Raw genomic sequence first — 19,334 nt, forward strand, 5'->3', positions numbered from 1 at the left:
TGTAGGCTTCACCATTACAGAGTAAATAATGAAATCATGAAGGCAGTGCGCAACATGGATTATGCTGATTTTGACGGTGCCCAGTTGATTTTCCTTCAGGATCTCTCCAGAGCTACTTTGACCCAAAGGCGGGCTCTTAAACCCTTATTGCAACTTCTAAGAGAGCGTGAAATCAAGTACTCCTGGGGCTTTTCATTTCAATTGGTTGTCCGTAGAAGCGGTAAAAGATTTGAGCTACATACACCGGAAGATTTGCCTGCCTTCTTAGCCGCGTTGGATCTGCCTCAGATGACTTTGTCGGATTGGGATCCAGTTCCGCCGATATCGCAGGGCAGGCCTTCTCGCCCTAATGGAATGGCGGCCTCCGGGGACTGAGGACACTTCGGAGGGTGGGAGCCATGATACCTTGATGTGTGTATCCTTTTTTTTTTTCTTTCATTCATGGTCACTGCACCATGCTTTTTCATGTTGATTGGGTATATACTTAAGCTCATCTTGCTATAATATCCTGGTCATACGGTTATCCTGGTTTATATGTTTGCGGGGTGGGGCGGGGGTGAGAGCTAGGGCTCTTTGTGAGCTGGTTTAGTTATTTCTCTAAGGGGTGTTTCTTAATTTAGAGCATTGCATATACTTGTAGGGTGCATTCATGTTATATATTTAGATTCCATTTCGTGGACTTACAGACCTTCATTTTTTAGTCTGTCCCTCTCTAGATTAGACACTTGAAGCATTGTTGTACTCGTTTGGGTCTTTCCCGGTAGTGTAGAACTGCCCGGATACAAGGGCTGTCTCTCTTGATAACCCTCTTTTTCTGGCTGCAGGTTCAGTCTCTGCCTTTCTTACTGGACATCTTCTTATTCTCCCACTTTCTTCTCTTCACTTCTTATCTTTTCCTATCCCCTCTTATTACTCTCCTGCCTCTCTCTTCTTTTTCTTCCTCTATGGTGGGGGCGGACATCAAGCTGGCTTCCATCAATGTTAGGGGATTGAATGTCCCGCAAAAACGGTCTCAGATCCTCTACTCCATGCACAGACAGAGGGTGCATATCTTGCTTTTGCAGGAAACACACTTCCAGACTGCTCATGCCCCTCGTATGCGGCTTAACTACTACAATGATTGGACACATAGTACTAACCCTGACGCCAAATCTGAGGGGGTCTCCATAGCATTACACAAGTCCTTGTCGCACAAACTGCTGGACTCTGATCTGTCCCAAGGGGAGATATGCTTTCATTAAGATTGATATCCAAGCCCGGATCTACGCCATTGGGAACATCTACCTCTCTAATTCCCGGCAGGGCAGTACCCTGAGGGCTATACTCAGAACGGCCTCTACATTTATAGAGGGCGTTCTGATACTGGGGGGGGGATTTTAACTTGGTTATGGACCCTTCCTTAGATACCTTCTCCGTCAAAACTGCCGTGCCACATTCTGAATATGCACTGGCACGGTCGGTCCTTGGTCTCCATAGTATGGTGGTTGTTTGGCGCATCCTTTATCCAAAGGATAAGGATTTTACACATTACTCAGATGCACACCGCACCTATGGCAGACTGGATATGTTTTTCATCCCTCAGTTTGCCTTAACACTTAATCCCACGGCCACGATAGGTTATGCCTTGTGGTCTGATCTCTCTCCTATCTTTCTGTCATTGACTCTGCCGGGGCTGGTACTGAGGCAATGGTCATGGAGATTGAATGAATCGCTCCTTAAAGATACAGTGTGTAAAGCGGCTGTTACTCAGACAATTACTAATTTCCCCTTTCAGTGGCACACAGACTTTATTGTTTATCTTGGAATCAAGCTCCTGCCTGCCCTTGGCTCTCTTTTTGATCTGAACTATACCCCCATGCTGAACAGAGTTCTCTCAGATATGACATCTTATTTCCTGAAACCGACTTCATGGTTTAGAAGGATGGCCATTGTAAAGATGGATATCCTCCCTAAGCTATTGTATATCTTTCAAACTGTCCCCATTGTGGCCCCCGTTGCTTTCTTCAGGACTCTGTGCAGGGCTATCTCATCTGGGGGAACAACAAACCCAGGATTGCATACTCCACTCTAACTCAATCTAGGCTCATGGGTGGCATGGGATAACCTGGCCTGCGTCTCTTTCATGAGGCAGCTGTCTTGCGCGGGGTCCTGGATTGGGTACATTGCCGGGGCTCCAAGAGGTGGGTGGACCTGGACTTTTCGCTTTATCCGATTGCACCCTCTCTTCTGCCATGGATTCCTTCCGGGGATCGCTAGTCATTGTCTTATCTTCCCTTCTTTGTCCCGCACATGTTATGCGTTTGGGATAAGTGGGTTGCTAAATACAGATTGTCATCGGTGCTGGGACCGCTCTCCCCGATACTTCTTTCCAGCCTGGCCTGCAGACACGTAGATTTCTTTTGTGGGAAAGGTCCACTTGCCCTAGAGTCAGAGATTGTATGACTGGTAATGCCATCTCTTCTCTGGTAGCTCTTCAGGCCCAGTCCCCGGACTATCGGCTGTCTTGGCTGGAATATGGGCAGTTGGCCTTGTTTATACGGGATCTCTTTCCAAGGGACACGTACACCCCTATGCTTACAGATTTCGACAACCTGGTTGCTTCCACATCTGCTATCTCGCATTGCATATCGGTGCTATACCAGATTCTGGTTAGTACCGCTCATCCTGACAGAGCTCCTTTCTTTAACAAGTAGAAATGCGACTTGGACGTTTCTTTTGACGGTCAGTCTCTCCAGAAGATCTGTGAACTGTCCCATGGAATCTCCATGGCCGTGAAAGCGAAGGAGAAAAATTACCAAATCCTTTCACGTTGGTATTACTGCCCAATCACCTTACATAAAATGTTTTGTGAGGTCTCTGACCATTGTTGGCGAATCTTACAGAGGCTGGTGATATGATGCATATCTGGTGGGCTTGCCCGGGCATCCGAGCATTTTGGGACAAGATCATAACCATCTATAATGCATATTCTGGAAAGACTGTTGTTAACTCTCCACAACTGACCCTGCTCTCACAGATCCCAGGTTCCCTTGCTACGACCAAGAAGGGGATTTTACATTTCTTGACCGCAGCCCGAATGGTTATCCCCCGGCACTGGAAAACACCGGTCATACCCAATAGCAGAATGGCTTAGTGAACTTAGGGAACTGGGTACAATGGAAGAGCTGGTAGCAGAGGCTCATGAGCAGTCGGCCAAATTTGATAAAGTGTGGTTTCCATGGCGCTTGTTCATGGATTCAGAGGACTTTCTTGCTCTCGCACGTTAGTAGTGGGAATTCCCTGATTTTATAGAGACGTACTCGCGGCTGTGTTGGTTTTGGTGTCTGCCCCCTGCCTGCCTCCTCTCCTCCTTCCTCGTAGTCTTTTGCTTACTCCTTATCTTTTCTGAATCTTACATCACTCTTATCGTGATTAGCGTTTGATCTGTGTGGCACTACCATGTTGGTGGTGTATACAGTATGTTTAGTATTGTTAGAACTGCGCTACTCCTGTTCTATACATATAAAAATTGTGACACCATGCGACTTGCAGGTCGTCTTGTATCAATATTTTGTTGGTTTTATATTTACTGTATTTTGTGTGGTCAATAAAATCAGATTACACATAATATGGTGAAAGCAGCGTTATACATACAGCCGAACCGCGGTCCATGTTCCCTTGTAATGATATTGGGTGTGGAGCGAGCGCTAAAATTATAGAGTGCTTGTTACTAGAGTCGAGACTTTTTCAATTATCGAGTTCGTGATCCCTCATGACCTTTGACCATTATACTTAGTTTAGATGCAGGAAAGGCCTCCGACAAGACCTCATGGCCCTTTATTCCCACCACTATTTAGCGTAGACGGTTTGGCCCTATATTCTCCCAATATATTATAGCTTCTACAGAAACTGACGGCAACTCCAGATGAACAGACGTAATACTTTGCCCTTTGTGTCTGACACGTCCCTTGTTCGGGGAGGGTCGTCCAGAGAGCTGTTTGTAAGGCTCTGACCACTTACCAAGGACGTATGTAGCCAGAGGCCGGTCAGGTCGGTGACATCACTGCACCATGTGACTTATGCAGAAAATGAGAGAAAAAGCTGTGATCTGCCCCCAGTAACGCCATGCTTGTTGGGGTCCAGCAGGTTATCGGTATGCAGGGGGTCAATAGTCCTATTTTTTATTTGAGAAGAGTTTCCATTACTTTTCCTACTAAGGACGTCATCTCCCCGGCCTCCAGCTTCTAGATTCTTCTCCCTGACACTTCCTGTGGATGGGAACAGATCTGATTATTCTTATTATGTTACATAAAAAAGAGTAACTTTCCATGTCTGCAATATGTTTAAGCTTTTATTACTGGGAAATAAGAGAAATGCTGTTTTCTCCTTTGCAGATGATTCTACCAGGAGCTCAGGGGGACATCAGATCTCCTCAGAGGATCATATCACACAAGATACATATGAGGAGCCATCCACTATCCCAGATACACTCTCATGCTTTACCCACAAAAATATTCTTCCAGGGGAGAAGGCATTTTCATGTTCAGAATGTGGGAAATGTTTTACTAAAAAATCAAAGCTTGTTATCCATCGAAGAAGTCACAGAGGGGAGAAGCCATTTTCATGTTCAGATTGTGGGAAATGTTTTATTAACAAATCAAATCTTCTTCGCCATCAAAGAATTCACACAGGGGAGAAACCATTTTCATGTTTGGAGTGTGGGAAATGTTTTACTCAGCGATCTGTTCTTGTTACGCATTGGAGAACTCACACAGGGGAGAAGCCATTTTTATGTTCGGAATGTGGGAAATCTTATAATCAGAAATCAGAACTTTTTAGGCATCAGAGAACCCACAAAGGGGAAAAGCTATTTTCATGTTCGGAATGTGGGAAAGGTTTTAATCATAAATCAAATCTTGTTGACCATCAGAGAATTCACACAGGGGAGAAGCCATTTTTATGTTTGGAATGTGGGAAATGTTTTATTCAGAGGTCAGTTCTAGCTTTGCATCAGAGAACTCACACAGGGGAGAAGCCATTTTCATGTTCGGAATGTGGGAAATGTTTTACTCGGAGATCAGTTCTTGTTAACCATCAGAGAACTCATACAGGGGAGAAGCCATTTTTATGTTCGGAATGTGGGAAATGTTTTATTCAGAGATCAGTTCTAGCTTTGCATCAGAGAACTCACACAGGGGACAAGCCATTTTCATGTTCAGATTGTGGGAAATGTTTTAATTGGAAAATAAGTCTTTATAAACATCAAAGAACTCACAAAAGGTAGAAGCCAATGTCTTGCTCACAATGAGGTAAATAGATATAAAGAATTCAAAATAATTATGAAGGAAAATCCATATTTTATAGTAAAATAGTTCAGTGTATAATACTAATAACTGTACTTACTGCACTTACTGACAGCAGCTCCCTGTGTACCCCATAGAGCTATAATCAGGCTCCCCTCCTCCAGGCTCTGCTGTCCTGCTCTGTGGTGATTCTGTCTTAGATGGCCGTGCCCAGGCCCCTCCCCCAGTGTCCTCCATAGGCATATACAGGATTTAATGGGCCAAAAATAACAAATTTTGGACACATAGAGGATAGAAGAAAAAGGGAGGAGTAGCTGTAGGCGAAAGGGAACAGAAGTGAGAAGTGTTGTGTGCAGGAGATGGTGTCATACTACCTGCTGGACCTTTATTCTATTCTACATATCGAAACAGTGACTACAAACATAAGGGAACAATCTTAACCCCTTAATTGTATAGGACGAGTATGCTTGCTCTGCCGCTGTTAGGGGTAAGCAGAGAAGGCTGATGGTTTGGGACCTCTCTGCAGCACACGCCTCCCGGCTGCTGTCAGCCGCGTCCAGCTAATTAACCATTTAGATGCAGCTTTCAAAGCCATCCCTGGTGTATAGTGAGAGGGGGAATCGCCCCCCGCAATGTGTTCGTGGAGGGGGCGATCCCTTCATCCTACCTGACAAGATCTCAGCATCGCAATGACGCTGATCCCAGCTCGGTGATGGATTGTAGTGGGCTCCAGCAGTCCGTTGTAATCCAGGACTGATCTTATCTGTACTTTTTGTTATTTAATTTTTTTTTTTATGTTTTAATTTTTTAAAAGCCATCAAATAAAATAAAAGTTATATAAGTTGAGGAACATAGATAACATGTTAGTTTAACCATAGGGCAAACAGGTAAACACGAAACCCCCCAAAATAAAAAAAATTTAACTTTTTTTTTTTCACTTTTACCGCGCAAATAATTTTTTTCCAGTCTCGCAGTATATTTTATGGAATAATTAAGTATAATTAGTGTTGTAAAAAAAAAGGGCTCATGTGGGTCTGTAGGTGAAAAAGTGCAAGTGCTATTGCCTTTTACAAACAAGGAGGTGCAAAAATGAAATTTGGCCCGGGAGGGAAGGGGATAAAGCCTGTATAAAAAGAAAAAAATCTTATCAACATAATAAACTGACGTACGCTACTGCATTATGGGGATCTGCAGCTCCATCCCGTATCTACAAACTGCTGCTGTGTTATCAGGTTTATACAGTTACTATACATTATACTCCACATGCTGATTGTTATACTGTACAGTAACTTATATATCACATATCCAGCTGTTTCTCATTGTTTGTTTCCTCTGTTTTACATGTTGTTCAGAATAAAAAATAATTATTTTTGGGGTGTGAAACTAATTTTCTGCATATCAGTGATTTCTTATGGGAACATTTGCTTTGGTTTAAGAGTGGATATGGATAACAAGCACAGTCCCAGAACGAATGATGCTCATAATCCAAGGCACCACTGTATATACACCAAGAATCCTGTGCTCTGTCCCCCCATCCCAGCAGCACAGGTTGTAGGATTGTTGTGAGAGGCCTGTACTGCTGGACGGAGGAGGAAGAGGTACCATCTGCACAGAGTGTGCTGTCCTCCCTGCAACTGGAGAAGATCCTGACAGTAAGGACCGTATTACCCCACACGACATTAGATCGGTGCTTGTTTAGCGAGTCCATTACACAGCTCGATTATCATGGAGCAAGGGCTGTGTGTGTGTATATATATATATATATATATCATTACTCATGTTTGTGTAGCCCTTGCTACATATATAGAAAATAATAAAGTAATACTTACCTGTCCACGCTCCCTGGTTTCTCCCTGCTCACCACTGACACATCTCTACAGTGAAAGGCTGCTCAACCAATCACTGAGCAAGACGAGACAGTGCCACAGCCAGTGATTGACTGAGCAGCGTGTCACTTCAGAGATGATCTCAGAAGGCTCAGTGGTGGCTGCATGGAAACGTGGACAGGTAAGTATTACTTTATTATTTTCTATATGGCACCTCCTATTACATCTACTAATACACCTAGTGATGCACGATTGGGAAGATAATCGTCACATGTACTAGGACTCAAAGACCTATTACATGAAATGAACATCACACTACACCTCAGCAGCTGTAGAACATCATAAAACCTCAATCTGCTGCAGAACCTCATACAGCTTGCCTCCCCACACTCACCTCCTGCAGTTCTCACCTCCATCCCCCGCATGCACATAGTATTGTTGTTACACTCGCACAGACAGCTCAGGCCTGTACACTTGGCATGAGCAAATTTACAGTAGTGGCAAAGTGCTTCACTATGCTCGGACGTCAGCTTGTCAGCCGGCTGCATTTGAGCTGTGGAAAATGTCTGGAAAATCTGGATAGAGTCCTGCTAAACTTCACCCAGGACTGTATCCCACTTTTCTAGGCACCCGGAGCAGAGCTCAAATGCAGCCGGCTGACAAGCCGACACCCGAGTGTAGTGAAGCACTTCGCTACTACCATAAATTTTCTCATCCCTTATACACACTCAGACAGGCAGCTCATACATGCACGCTCATACAGGAAGGCGGGACTTCTGACAGCTGCTCCCGGCGCTCCACCGATACCCTCAGATCTCCGTCCTCATGCAGTTCTTCCCTCAGGCTTCAGTAGCCGCTGACCATACCACACACCTCAGCTGCTGAAGAACCCCATACTGGACCTCACCAGCCACAGAACTCTATACTACACATAAGCTGCTGCAGAACCTTATGCTACACTTCAGCTGCTGCAGAACCCTATACTACACCTCAGCTGCTGCAGAACCTTATGCTACACTTCAGCTGCTGCAGAACCCCATACTACACCTCAGCTGCTGCAGAACACCATACACACTTCAGCTTCTGCAGAACCCCATACTAAACTCAGCTGCTGCAAAACACATCTATATCATGTTCTCCTTACATTATATCATAGATGCAGTGTAGTAGCCATATGCAGTGTCCTGACATTTGGAAAGAAGGGGTTAACACACTGACAGCATTTATCTTTATTATTCCTATCAGTGTCCTATCTCCCCATGCTGAGCTCCCCCTGCCCCAAGATGAACTCTCTCTGAGCCTCTCCTCCACCCTCCTCCTGCAGGGAGTTGAGCCTGTGCAGCACATTATTGTTAATTTTACAAAACTTAAATAAGTCTAACTATTTTTAAAGATATTAATTAAATGAAACAAAATTAATAAAGAAAAGTGACTCCTTTCCTTTAAGAGAAAAAGCAATCTTGCACCACTGGAGCTTTCCAGTTAAGCTTTTAGAAACATAGAAGATTGTCGGCAGAAAAAGACCACTGGGTCCATCTAGTCTGCCCTTTTAGTATTTTCTTTCTTATTATCTTAGGATAGATATATGTTTATCCCAGGCGTGTTTAAATTCTGTTATTGTAGATTTACCAACCACCTCTGCTGGAAGTTTGTTCCAGGTATCTACTACTCTTTCAGTAAAATATTATTTTCTCACGTTGCTTCTTATCTTTCCCCCAACTAACCTCTCACTGTGTCCTCTTTCCACAAGGAAACCATAAACATTCTATGTACAACAAATTTGTGGGCAGAAAGTATTGCCCAAGTAACAATAAAGAAAACTCAATTATTTCGGAGAATGGCGAAATCCACCGCATCCTATCATCTATCAAATCTCAGCCAGGTCTTCTCATTTACAACCCATTTGACATAACAGAGAAATTTGCATCTTACTATAGCAACCCCTATAATTTAACGCAGGATCCTAACACCTACACCTCTTCTTCTCAGGACATAGACACCTATTTCTCTCACCTATCGTTACCCCATTTATCGCCAGAACAGCTTGATTTTTTTAATACTTCCATTACAGAATCTGAAGTGAGTAATAAATCTCTGACGGTCTCCCTGATGAGTACTACAAATAATTTTAAGATGCTCTTTCTACTACACTGACAAAACCCCTAAACCCTATCATACAACACAAGTTTCCCTCCAGAAATGTAACAATAACAACTATCCAGACCATCCAAGTCATTTCCGCACAATTTTCTTTATTAAACTGTGATATCAAAATATATTCCAAGATACTCGCTATAAGAATGAAGAATATTTTACCTCATCTGATTCAACCAGATCAGGTTGGATTTGTACAGGGTCGCCAGGCTTCAGACGGCACTAGAAGAATCTTAGATTTCATTGAGTTATCTGATCTCTCCAAAACCCCAACTGTATTTTTATCCCTCAGCGATGAAAAAACGAGAGGGTGAATTGGAAATTCTTACAGGCAACTTTAGATAAATTTAGCTTTACTGATGGTATAAAAAATGCAATATTAGCTCTTTATTCTAACCCTTCTGCCCTTGTCCACACTTCAGGATACCTCTCTAAAGCCTTTCAAATAACAAACTGTCAGGGACAAGACACGACAGTGAGCCCTGATACTGAACCCACCAACTGTCCCTACCTACTTGCCTCAAACGGCCCTAGGCAACCGTGGATAACCACGAAGACGTTCCCTGTACTAGATACGTGCACACAGAACAAGACAGACAAACAAACACAATATTGGATAGTCAAACAAGCAAGGTCAGAACCAGATGGGCAGCATAGTACAAAATCAGGTAAGAATTGGATAGTCAAAAAGTCAAGCAAGAGGTCAGGTAACAAAGTCGAGCAAGCAGAGGGCTAAAGTACGGGGATCGCAGGAATAGACAGGGGGAGCTGGGATCAGGGTATGAAATAGCCAGCGCTGGGAGAGCGCTCAGCTTTCTTTTGGACCCCCATTGGACCGGAGCGCTGATCTTCCAGGTTTCAGACAGGTAGAGAAACCAGTCAATCAAACAGACTTAGCTGTACAATCAAGTCTAGCAGTGATCAGTGTAACTCCTGCATTGCCAGAAAACTGAGAAGCAAGCGGGTGTGTCGCACAAAAGTAAAAACAGGCCCAGTTCACACCAGGCTACTGCACATTCCTGAGACAAACGGTACAAGACAAGGGTGTCCCCTCTCCCCTTTAATTTTTACATTGTGTATAGAGCCTTTTGCTGAAATGATTTGCACCTCAAATGATATTATAGATAGAGAACATAGAATAAGTCTAAACGCTTTATATATTGTAATCCGGCACTATCAGCATGTTTGGGCCAGTGAACCTGCTGATATGCGGCAGCTGCTAATTACCGTAGGACTGCAGTGCCACTGTTTTTTCTCCCGCCGGGTCCGGTACTGTGCCGATATTTGATCATTCCTGATATGCTAATTAGGGTGTTCCAAGCATTTGGGGCGTTCCCCGTCTGCCCGGAGCACCTGCTCACCCCGCCTAGCCTGCCTCCTCCCGGCCCGCCTTTTATGCATATTTATATATTACGGTGCCACTTGTAACGGAGCATGTGCAGGGAGCAGCCTGTAACAAGCGGCCTAACTATGTATTTATGAATGCTCGGAACACCCTCATTAGCATATTAGGAATTATCAAATATCGGCACAGCAGAGGTGTTGCTAGGCTCTCCTGCACCCAGGGCAAAGATTCAATTTGGCGCCATCCCCCCCCCCCCCTTGTGTGTGCAGTAAGCACAGAGGGGGGTCCATGTTGTCCCTTCACTGCTGGTATATAAAATTAGATTTTTTTTTATGAAGTTTAGATGAGCGATTGTTTAGATGCGCGATTCGCTCATCTCTCCTGGCAGCACTAGTGTGGTGTTCACAATATGGGATACATAATGTCATATTTACTGTGTACCTGGAATGTTTTTATGAAGAATGATTACCAGGCAGCTCTGGGCTCAATCACCATTTTCTAAAGTACTTCCATTTTTCCCATTTAAAATTTGGTCCCTAAGTGCCTTAACAGAGGCGCCGCTGTCTCCGCTCCCTGCTGTCTGTACCTGTGGAGGCGCCGTTGTCTACGCTCCCTGCTGTCTGTACCTGTGAATTAGGAGGCAAAGCTTCCTGATCTATCTCCAGTGTGACACCCAGTGTAATGTGATTCTATGGTGCCGTCTCCTAATGCACAGGTACGCTCAGCAGTAGAGTTGATCGAACCTCGGGAAATCCTAGGTTCGGTCGAACTTGAACATTCAGGAACCTGCGCATTAGAGTGCTGATGCCTTCCCGATACGTGGGGAAGGAGGAGACTGCCCGGGTATCTCCTGGAATTCCGGGATTCAGCCTATTAGGCTTTCCCGAGGTTCGATCACCTCCACTCAGCGGCGGAGACAACAGCAGTAATACCTCCAGTAAGGTATTCCATCACCAAATTCAAAATAGAAATAATTTAGAAAAATGACTCTTGTATCACGGTCACTGTATATACAGAATACAGGTGCTTTATAGATTGGTGTAGGGAACCTTGGCTCTCCAGCTGTTGCAAAACTACAACTCCCATCATACATGGACAGTCAAAGCTAAAACTTTGGCTGTCCAGACATGATGGGAGTTGTAGTTCTGCAACAGCTGGAGAGCCAAGGTTCCCTACCCCTGCAGATAGTAGGTAAGGTTGATATAAATGTGATATATATTTGGAGAGGGCAGTTATTAAGGGGTTAAGTATAGAATAATGTTCAACCAGACCCCTAAAAAGACACTGGACACTCTCTTGTGTGTCTCCCCCAATCCCAGACTGGTGTCACCCTGTATACCCCTGTCCTCCTCCCCACCCCAGACTGGGCACCCTCCACCCTCCTCCCCACACTAGGCACCCTTCCCCCTCCTCCTCAGACTGGGCACCATTTCCCCTCCTCCCCAGACTGGGCACTCTTCACCCCCCTCCCCAGACTGGGCACCCTTCACCCTCTTCCCCACACTGGAAAGCCCTTCAACCCCCCTCCCCACACTGGGCACCCTTCACCCCCCCCTCCCCACACTGGGCACCCTTCACCCCCCCCCCCTCCCCACACTGGGCACCCTTTCCCCCCTCCCCAGACTGGGCACCCTCCTCCCCACACTGGGCACCCTTCACCCCCCCTCCCCACACTGGGCACCCTTTCCCCCCTCCCCAGACTGGGCACCCTCCACCCTCCTCCCCACACTGGGAAGCCCTTCATCCCCCCCTCCCCACACTGGGCACCCTTCACCCCCCCTCCCCACACTGGGCACCCTTCATCCCCCCCTCCCCACACTGGGCACCCTTCACCCTCCAACAAGTACACATAAATGAAAAAATACACGAAGGTTCTTTATTATATCACAAATAAGCACAACAACACAAAAAATAATTAAAAACACTTAAAAACCCACAACTGGGGACAAGCCTGAAAAATAGTCGGGACAATAGCCTACAGGCTGGAATATGGTAAACTCAAAATACACAATAATAATAATAAAAAAAATCTAATAAAGCAATACAAGTGTAAAATAACACAATAAAGTGCTGTGCTACATGGCCAACTAGGAGCATAACAGTCAAAAAGTGCCTGTGCAAAATTTAACCCAATAATACTTCTGGATAAAGTAATATTCAAATAATAAAAGCACATAAAGCAAAAAAACACAATAAAAAAGTGGTCAAAACTATAATACAGTCCGCCCTGGATGTAACCCCATCTATAACACCTAACCTTATTAATGGCTGAATGGATCATATTATCTTTGGCATTAGTAGAATCAAATTATTATTATCCCAGATGAAACATACTCTATATTGAGTATAGGGCTGACATACAAAATGGTGGACGACTGGAAGTCCTGGTCGTGTCTTGAGGGTCACGTGGGTAATGTATGGATCATAACCAGATGTTACAACGTGTCCAACCTGACCAATCCACTTGGAGCATTGCCAGAATACCATTTTTGGGATATAAGTTGTACTGGGTGTAACCATATATGGGCATTAGGATATATATAGTCACGTCCAAGAGGGTATATAAGGACAGGGATGTAGGTGGTTGGGGGCTGCTTCATTTAACATCAAGACTGCAAGCATCCACACGTCCCTTCTGAGATTCATCTACCCCCGCCTCAGGAATTCACCCAAGAAAGTCCTTTGTTCTCCAGCCTGACTCTTGCCGCCATTTTGAAACTACTACGACCGTCATTCTTGGTCACTGGAAGGATCATCACAGGACTCAGAGACACTCTTGAGCCATTTGTAAGACTCTTGCCTTTCGATTGATATTATTACTATCCTGCTCATACGATTTTTGTACCTCCTTTTGTGAAGAATTAAACCCACCATATTTTTGCCTACAAGAGTAAATCCTTAATTTCTGGGTAATTTCAGATTTCCCTCCAAGCACAATCTCCTGTTGTCCTCGGTTATTACACTTATATGGAATGAAAAAAGAGCACGTGTCACGCAGCAGCTTCTACTTATATAGTTAAGACCTGGTGGCCTAGAGGGTTCCTGAACTAGTATCTTATAATAGAGCCGCAATTGTAGACCAGACAATTATTTTCTGCACCTCATCAGTCTGTAATGGTGCGTTTACACAGACAGATTTATCTGACAGATTTTTGAAGCCAAAACCAGGAACAGACTATAAACAGAGAACAGCTCATAGGGGAAAGACTGAGATGTCTTCTCTTTTCAAATCCATTCCTGGCTTTGGCTTCCAAAATCTGTCAGATAAATCTGTCTGTGTAAACGCACCATAAGCTGATGCATGCGAGCAGGGACCTCACTCCTCATGTATGGATAATTATATGTATATCTCTGTAATGTCTGATTTTTGTCTATGTACGTACCCCCAGAATTGTAAAGTGCTGCGGAATCTGTTGGCGCAATATAAATAAAAATTATTATTATTATTATTATTATTATTATTAATATTATTATTATCATCATCTCCATCCCATGTTGTTCCTGATTTTACCCTTACAATCATTGAAAAAAAAAAAAACAACTGTTGTAGAAAGGCATTGGGTTCATCTCACTAAATTACGTTCCCCTTTATTTTCTTAAATCTCTTCTCCCCTTTATGGATTTCACCACATGGATATCCTCAAATTGCATAGACTGAGCAGCAGCCCCTCCTCCTCCATGTGACTGATCACATGACTGTGACATCATGGCAGGTCCTGGAAGCACAGGGGAAGCACACGGCTCCTGTACAGCTCTGCTGGGGGACAGCGGGAGGATTAACCCCTTCAGGACTGGGCGGTGTTAATTCTTACGTATGAAGTGTTTTTTTTCTCTGTTTTCGATCAATACCAGATATATTACATTGTTTCATCTTCTTTCTGTTCATCTCCCAACACTCCAGGATCCTCTGCTGATATCTTCTATATAAGAGACCGACCCATCAACCATGGAGAGAGACAGAGACAAGATGGCCGAGAGGATAATAACCCTCACCCTACACATACTCTTCCTGCTTACTGGGGAGGTGAGGGATTCTGGGAGTGATGTCATCATGACATCATTCTTATCTATGGAATAACAGATGGATAGGACTGGGGAGGTGAGGGATTCTGGGAGTGATGTCATCATGACATCATTCTTATCTATGGAATAACAGATGGATAGGACTGGGGAGGTGAGGGATTCTGGGAGTGATGTCATCATGACATCATACTTATCTATGGAATAACAGATGGATAGGACTGGAGAGGTGAGGGATTCTGGGAGTGATGTCATCATGACATCATTCTTATCTATGGAATAACAGATGGATAGGACTGGAGAGGTGAGGGATTCTGGGAGTGATGTCATCATGACATCATTCTTATCTATGGAATAACAGATGGATAGGACTGGGGAGGTGAGGGATTCTGGGAGTGATGTCATCATGACCTCATTCTTATCTATGGAATAACAGATGGATAGGACTGGAGAGGTGAGGGATTCTGGGAATGGATGGAGTGATAGTAATGTGTCTCTCCATACACAGGATTACACAGTAGTGAAGAAGTCCTCTAGTGGGCGCTGTGGGGCCCCTGGGTGTGAAGGATGGGGAAGAACCCTGAGCCCAATCCCGGGGCCCCTGATACATGAGGAAATGGAGGAAGAGAAGATCCTAGAAGTCACCAACAAGATGGTGGAGCTGCTGAGTGGAGAGGTGAGACTGTGGCTGCTGGGAATGCTGGGACATTATACAGTAACACCACTGGAGGGGTGGGGGGATGACTGTGTGATCATTGTGTGTGTCAGGTTCCTATAAGGTGTCAGGACGTGGCGGTCTATTTCTCCATGGAGGAGTGGGAGTATGTAGAAGGACACAAGGATCAGTACAAGGATGTGATGCTGGAGGATCAGCAGCCCCTCCCATCAGCAGGTAATAGACAGGACTATATACACACCTCCTCTCTGTATTATCTGGATGGAAAGAATGAATTCAGTCTCTGTATGTGTTCCCTCCAGTCAGATCCAGTAAGAGAACAGCACCAGAGAGATGTCCCCGTCCTCTTCTTCCTCAGGATCAGGTAGATGGAGATGTTCCCTATGATCTGTACATCCCACCTGACTTCTCCTACTGTCTGATGACTTTTACAATATTTCTCTCACATCTTATGAATCAGGGGGAAGATGGGAACAATATTAATGCTCCAGAGACAGATGACAGCAGTGATGAGCAGTATAAGGAGGACATCACTACAGGTAACCGCCCAGGTGAGTAGTGACCACTAAATGCAGAGAACAGTCACACATTCTCCTCAGTCACCGGCTGTAACTATTCTGTGTGGAATATTATAAGTTCTGTGTCCTGTCAGTTTTCCAGCTATATAATCATTCAGCCTAAATTCTAATATACAGCACAGTCCCAGCGGACAATATATCACTATCAGTCTCCTGCTGCTGCATCTATAGTGACTGTCCTCATCTTACAGCGCACCTGATGTAAATATTTTTTTTAAATATCAACAGGGAATGTGATCACAAGCAGTTATGTAATTAAAAATTAATATAGTGAAATCAGCGTTATACATACAGCCGAACCGCGGTCCATGTTCCCTTTGCGATGATATTGAGTCTTTTCTTTGCTCAAAAAAAGAGACCAAACACAAAGTAGTGCGGAGCGAGCGCTAAAGTTATAGAGTGCTTGTTACTAGAGTCGAGAATTTTTCAATGATCGAGATTGTGACCCCTCATGACCTTTGACCATTATACTTAGTTTAGATGCAGGGAAGGCCTCCGACAAGACCTCACGGCCCTTTATTCCCACCACTGTTCAGCGTAGACGGTTTGGCCCTATATTCTCCCAATATATTATAGCTTATACAGAAACTGATGGCAACTCCAGATTAACAGACGTAATACTTTGCCCTTTGTGGCTGTTACGTCCCTTGTTCGGGGAGGGTCATCCAGAAAAGTGTTCAGAGCCTTCCAAACAGCTACCAAGGATATATGTAGCCAGAGGTCGGCCAGGTTGGTGACGTCACTGTACCACGTGACTTAAGCAGAAAATTACAAAAAAAGCCGCAATCTGCCCCCGGCAACACCATGCTGGTTGGGGTCCAGCAGGTAATCGGTATGTAGGGGGTCAATAGTCCAATTGTTTATTTGAGAAGAGTTTCCATTACTTTTCCTACTAAGGACGTCATCTACCCGGCCTCCAGCTTCTAGATTCTTCTCCCTGACACTTGTGTGTGACACCTGTGGATGGGAACAGATCTGATCATTCTTATTATGTTACATAATAAGAGAAATGCTGTTTTCTCCTTTGCAGATGATTCTACCAGGAGCTCAGGGGGACATCAGATCTCCTCAGAGGATCATATCACACAAGATACATATGAGGAGCCGTCCACTATCCCAGATACACCCTCAGGCTTTACCCACAAAAAAATTCTTACAGGGGAGAAGGGCTCATGTTCAGAATGTGGGAAATGTTTTTCTAAGAAATCAAAGCTTGTGATACATCAAAGAATTCACACAGGAGAGAAACCATTTTCATGTTCAGATTGTGGGAAATGTTTTACTGACAAATCAAATCTTCTTCGCCATCAAAGATTTCACACAGGAGAGAAACCATTTTCATGTTCGGAGTGTGGGAAATGTTTTATTCAGAGATCAGATCTTGTTAGGCATAGCAGAACTCACACAGGGGAGAAGCCCTTTTCATGTTCAGAATGTGCGAAATGTTTTACTATGATATCAGAACTTGTTATCCATCGAAGAAATCACAGAGGGGAGAAGCCATTTTCATGTTTAGATTGTGGGAAATGTTTTATTGACAAAGCAAATCTTCTTCGCCATCAAAGAATTCACACAGGGGAGAAACCATTTTCATGTTCGGAGTGTGGAAAATGTTTTACTCAGCGAGCCGTTCTTGTTGAGCATAGGAGAACTCACACAGGGAAGAAGACATTTTTATGTTCGGAATGTGGGAAATTTTATAATCATAAATCAGACCTTTTAAGGCATCAGAGAAACCACACGGGGGAGAAGCTATTTTTATGTTCAGAATGTGGGAAAGGTTTTACTCATAAATCAAATCTTGTTGACCATCAGAGAACTCACACAGGGGAGAAACCATTTTCATGTTCGGAGTGTGGGAAATGTTTTACTAAGCGATCAGTTCTTGTTGACCATCAGAGAACTCACACAGGGGAGAAGCCATTTTTATGTTCGGAATGTGGAAAATGTTTTATTCAGCGATCAGATTTAGTTTTGCATCAGAGAACTCACACAGGGGAGAAGCCATTTTCATGTTCGGAATGTGGGAAATGTTTTACTCATAAATCAAATCTTGTTGTCCACCAGAGAACTCACACAGGGGAAAAGCCATTTTCATGTTCAGATTGTGGGAAATGTTTTAATAGGAAATCAAGTCTTTATCAACATCAAAGAACTCACAAAAGGGAGAAGCCAATGTCTTGCTCACAATGAGGTAAATAGATATAAAGAATTCAAAATAATTATGAAGTAAAATCCATATTTTATAGTAAAATAGTTCAGTGTATAATACTAATAACTGTACTTACTGCACTTACTGACAGCAGCTCCCTGTGTACCCCATAAAGCTATAATCAGGCTCCCCTCCTCCAGTTTGTGCCGTCCTGCTCTGTGGTGATTCTGTCTTAGATGGCCGTGCCCAGGCTCCTCCCCCAGTGTCCTCCATAGATATATACAGGCTTAAATGAGCCAAAAATAACACATTTTGGACACATAGAGAATGGAAGTAAAAGAGAGAAGTAGGTATAGGTGAAAGGGCACATAAGTGAGAAGTGTGCAGGAGATGGTTTTCATACCACCTACTGGACCTTTATTCCATTCTACATAAGGGAACAATCGGCCCTCTCTGCAGCACATGGCTCCCGGCTGCTGACAGCCGCGACTGTCTGATTAGCTATTTAGATGCAGCTGTCAAAGCCATCCCTGGTGTCTAGTGGGAGGGGGAATCGCTCCCCGCAATGTGTTCGTGGAGGGAGCGAAGCCTTCATCCTACCTGACAAGATCTCAGCATCGCAATGACGCTGATCCCGGCTCGGTGATGGATTGCAGTGGGCTATGAGAGATCAGTGCTGTAGTAATAAAAGTCTCCTAGGGGGAGAAATTAATAAATAAACATATTGGAATCACCAGAACTATTAAAGTATCACATTTCCGATCTCGCACTGCAAATCCAGAAAAATTGTAATAAAAAGTGATCAAAAAGTCGCATATACGCAAGCAAGATACCGATAGAAAATACAGATTATGGTGCAAAAAATGACACCTCGCACAGCCCCATAGACCAAAGGATATAAGTGTTCTAAGGATCAGAATTGAATAATTTAAAGAACTTTTTGTTATTTAAATTTTTTTTAATGTTTTAAAAGCCATCAAATAAAATAAAAGTTATATAAGTTGAGGAACATAGATAACATGTCAGTTTTACCATAGGGCAAACGGGGAAAACACAAAACCACCCAAAATAAAAAGAATTGCACTTTTTTTTTTCAATTTCACCGCACAAATAATTTTTTTCCAGTCTTGCAAAATATTTTATGGAATAATTAAGTCCGTCCCTGGTATATTATGTACAATGAGTCACAAGTGTAAAAACCTTTCATGGGAACACGGACACCTCCTTCCATCATTCAGGTCTATAGAGTTTTCCCTAAAGCAAATGGCTGCCATTGTTTAGAGGTTCGACTGGACCCGGAT

The 19,334-nt window shown here is 43.8% G+C and overlaps 2 protein-coding genes across 3 annotated transcripts in view; one reads left to right on the top strand and one right to left on the bottom strand.

Annotated features, from left to right (window-relative positions):
• Positions 1 to 19,334, bottom strand: part of LOC138786728 (oocyte zinc finger protein XlCOF6-like) — a 622,195-nt gene that overhangs the window by 26,961 nt on the left and 575,900 nt on the right. The gene's annotated exons all lie outside the window — the stretch shown is intronic.
• Positions 1 to 19,334, top strand: part of LOC138787568 (zinc finger protein Xfin-like) — a 52,984-nt gene that overhangs the window by 3,024 nt on the left and 30,626 nt on the right. The window contains exons 3-7 of the mRNA XM_069964916.1: positions 4,374 to 5,259; positions 11,390 to 11,549; positions 13,269 to 13,394; positions 15,698 to 15,854; positions 16,912 to 18,063. Of these exons, the coding sequence (XP_069821017.1) occupies positions 4,374 to 5,259; positions 11,390 to 11,549; positions 13,269 to 13,394; positions 15,698 to 15,854; positions 16,912 to 18,063 (2,481 nt within the window). The remainder of the gene's footprint in view (positions 1 to 4,373; positions 5,260 to 11,389; positions 11,550 to 13,268; positions 13,395 to 15,697; positions 15,855 to 16,911; positions 18,064 to 19,334) is intronic.

The sequence above is a fragment of the Dendropsophus ebraccatus genome, chromosome 3 (genome assembly GCF_027789765.1).
Source record: "Dendropsophus ebraccatus isolate aDenEbr1 chromosome 3, aDenEbr1.pat, whole genome shotgun sequence".
Lineage (NCBI taxonomy): Eukaryota > Metazoa > Chordata > Amphibia > Anura > Hylidae > Dendropsophus > Dendropsophus ebraccatus.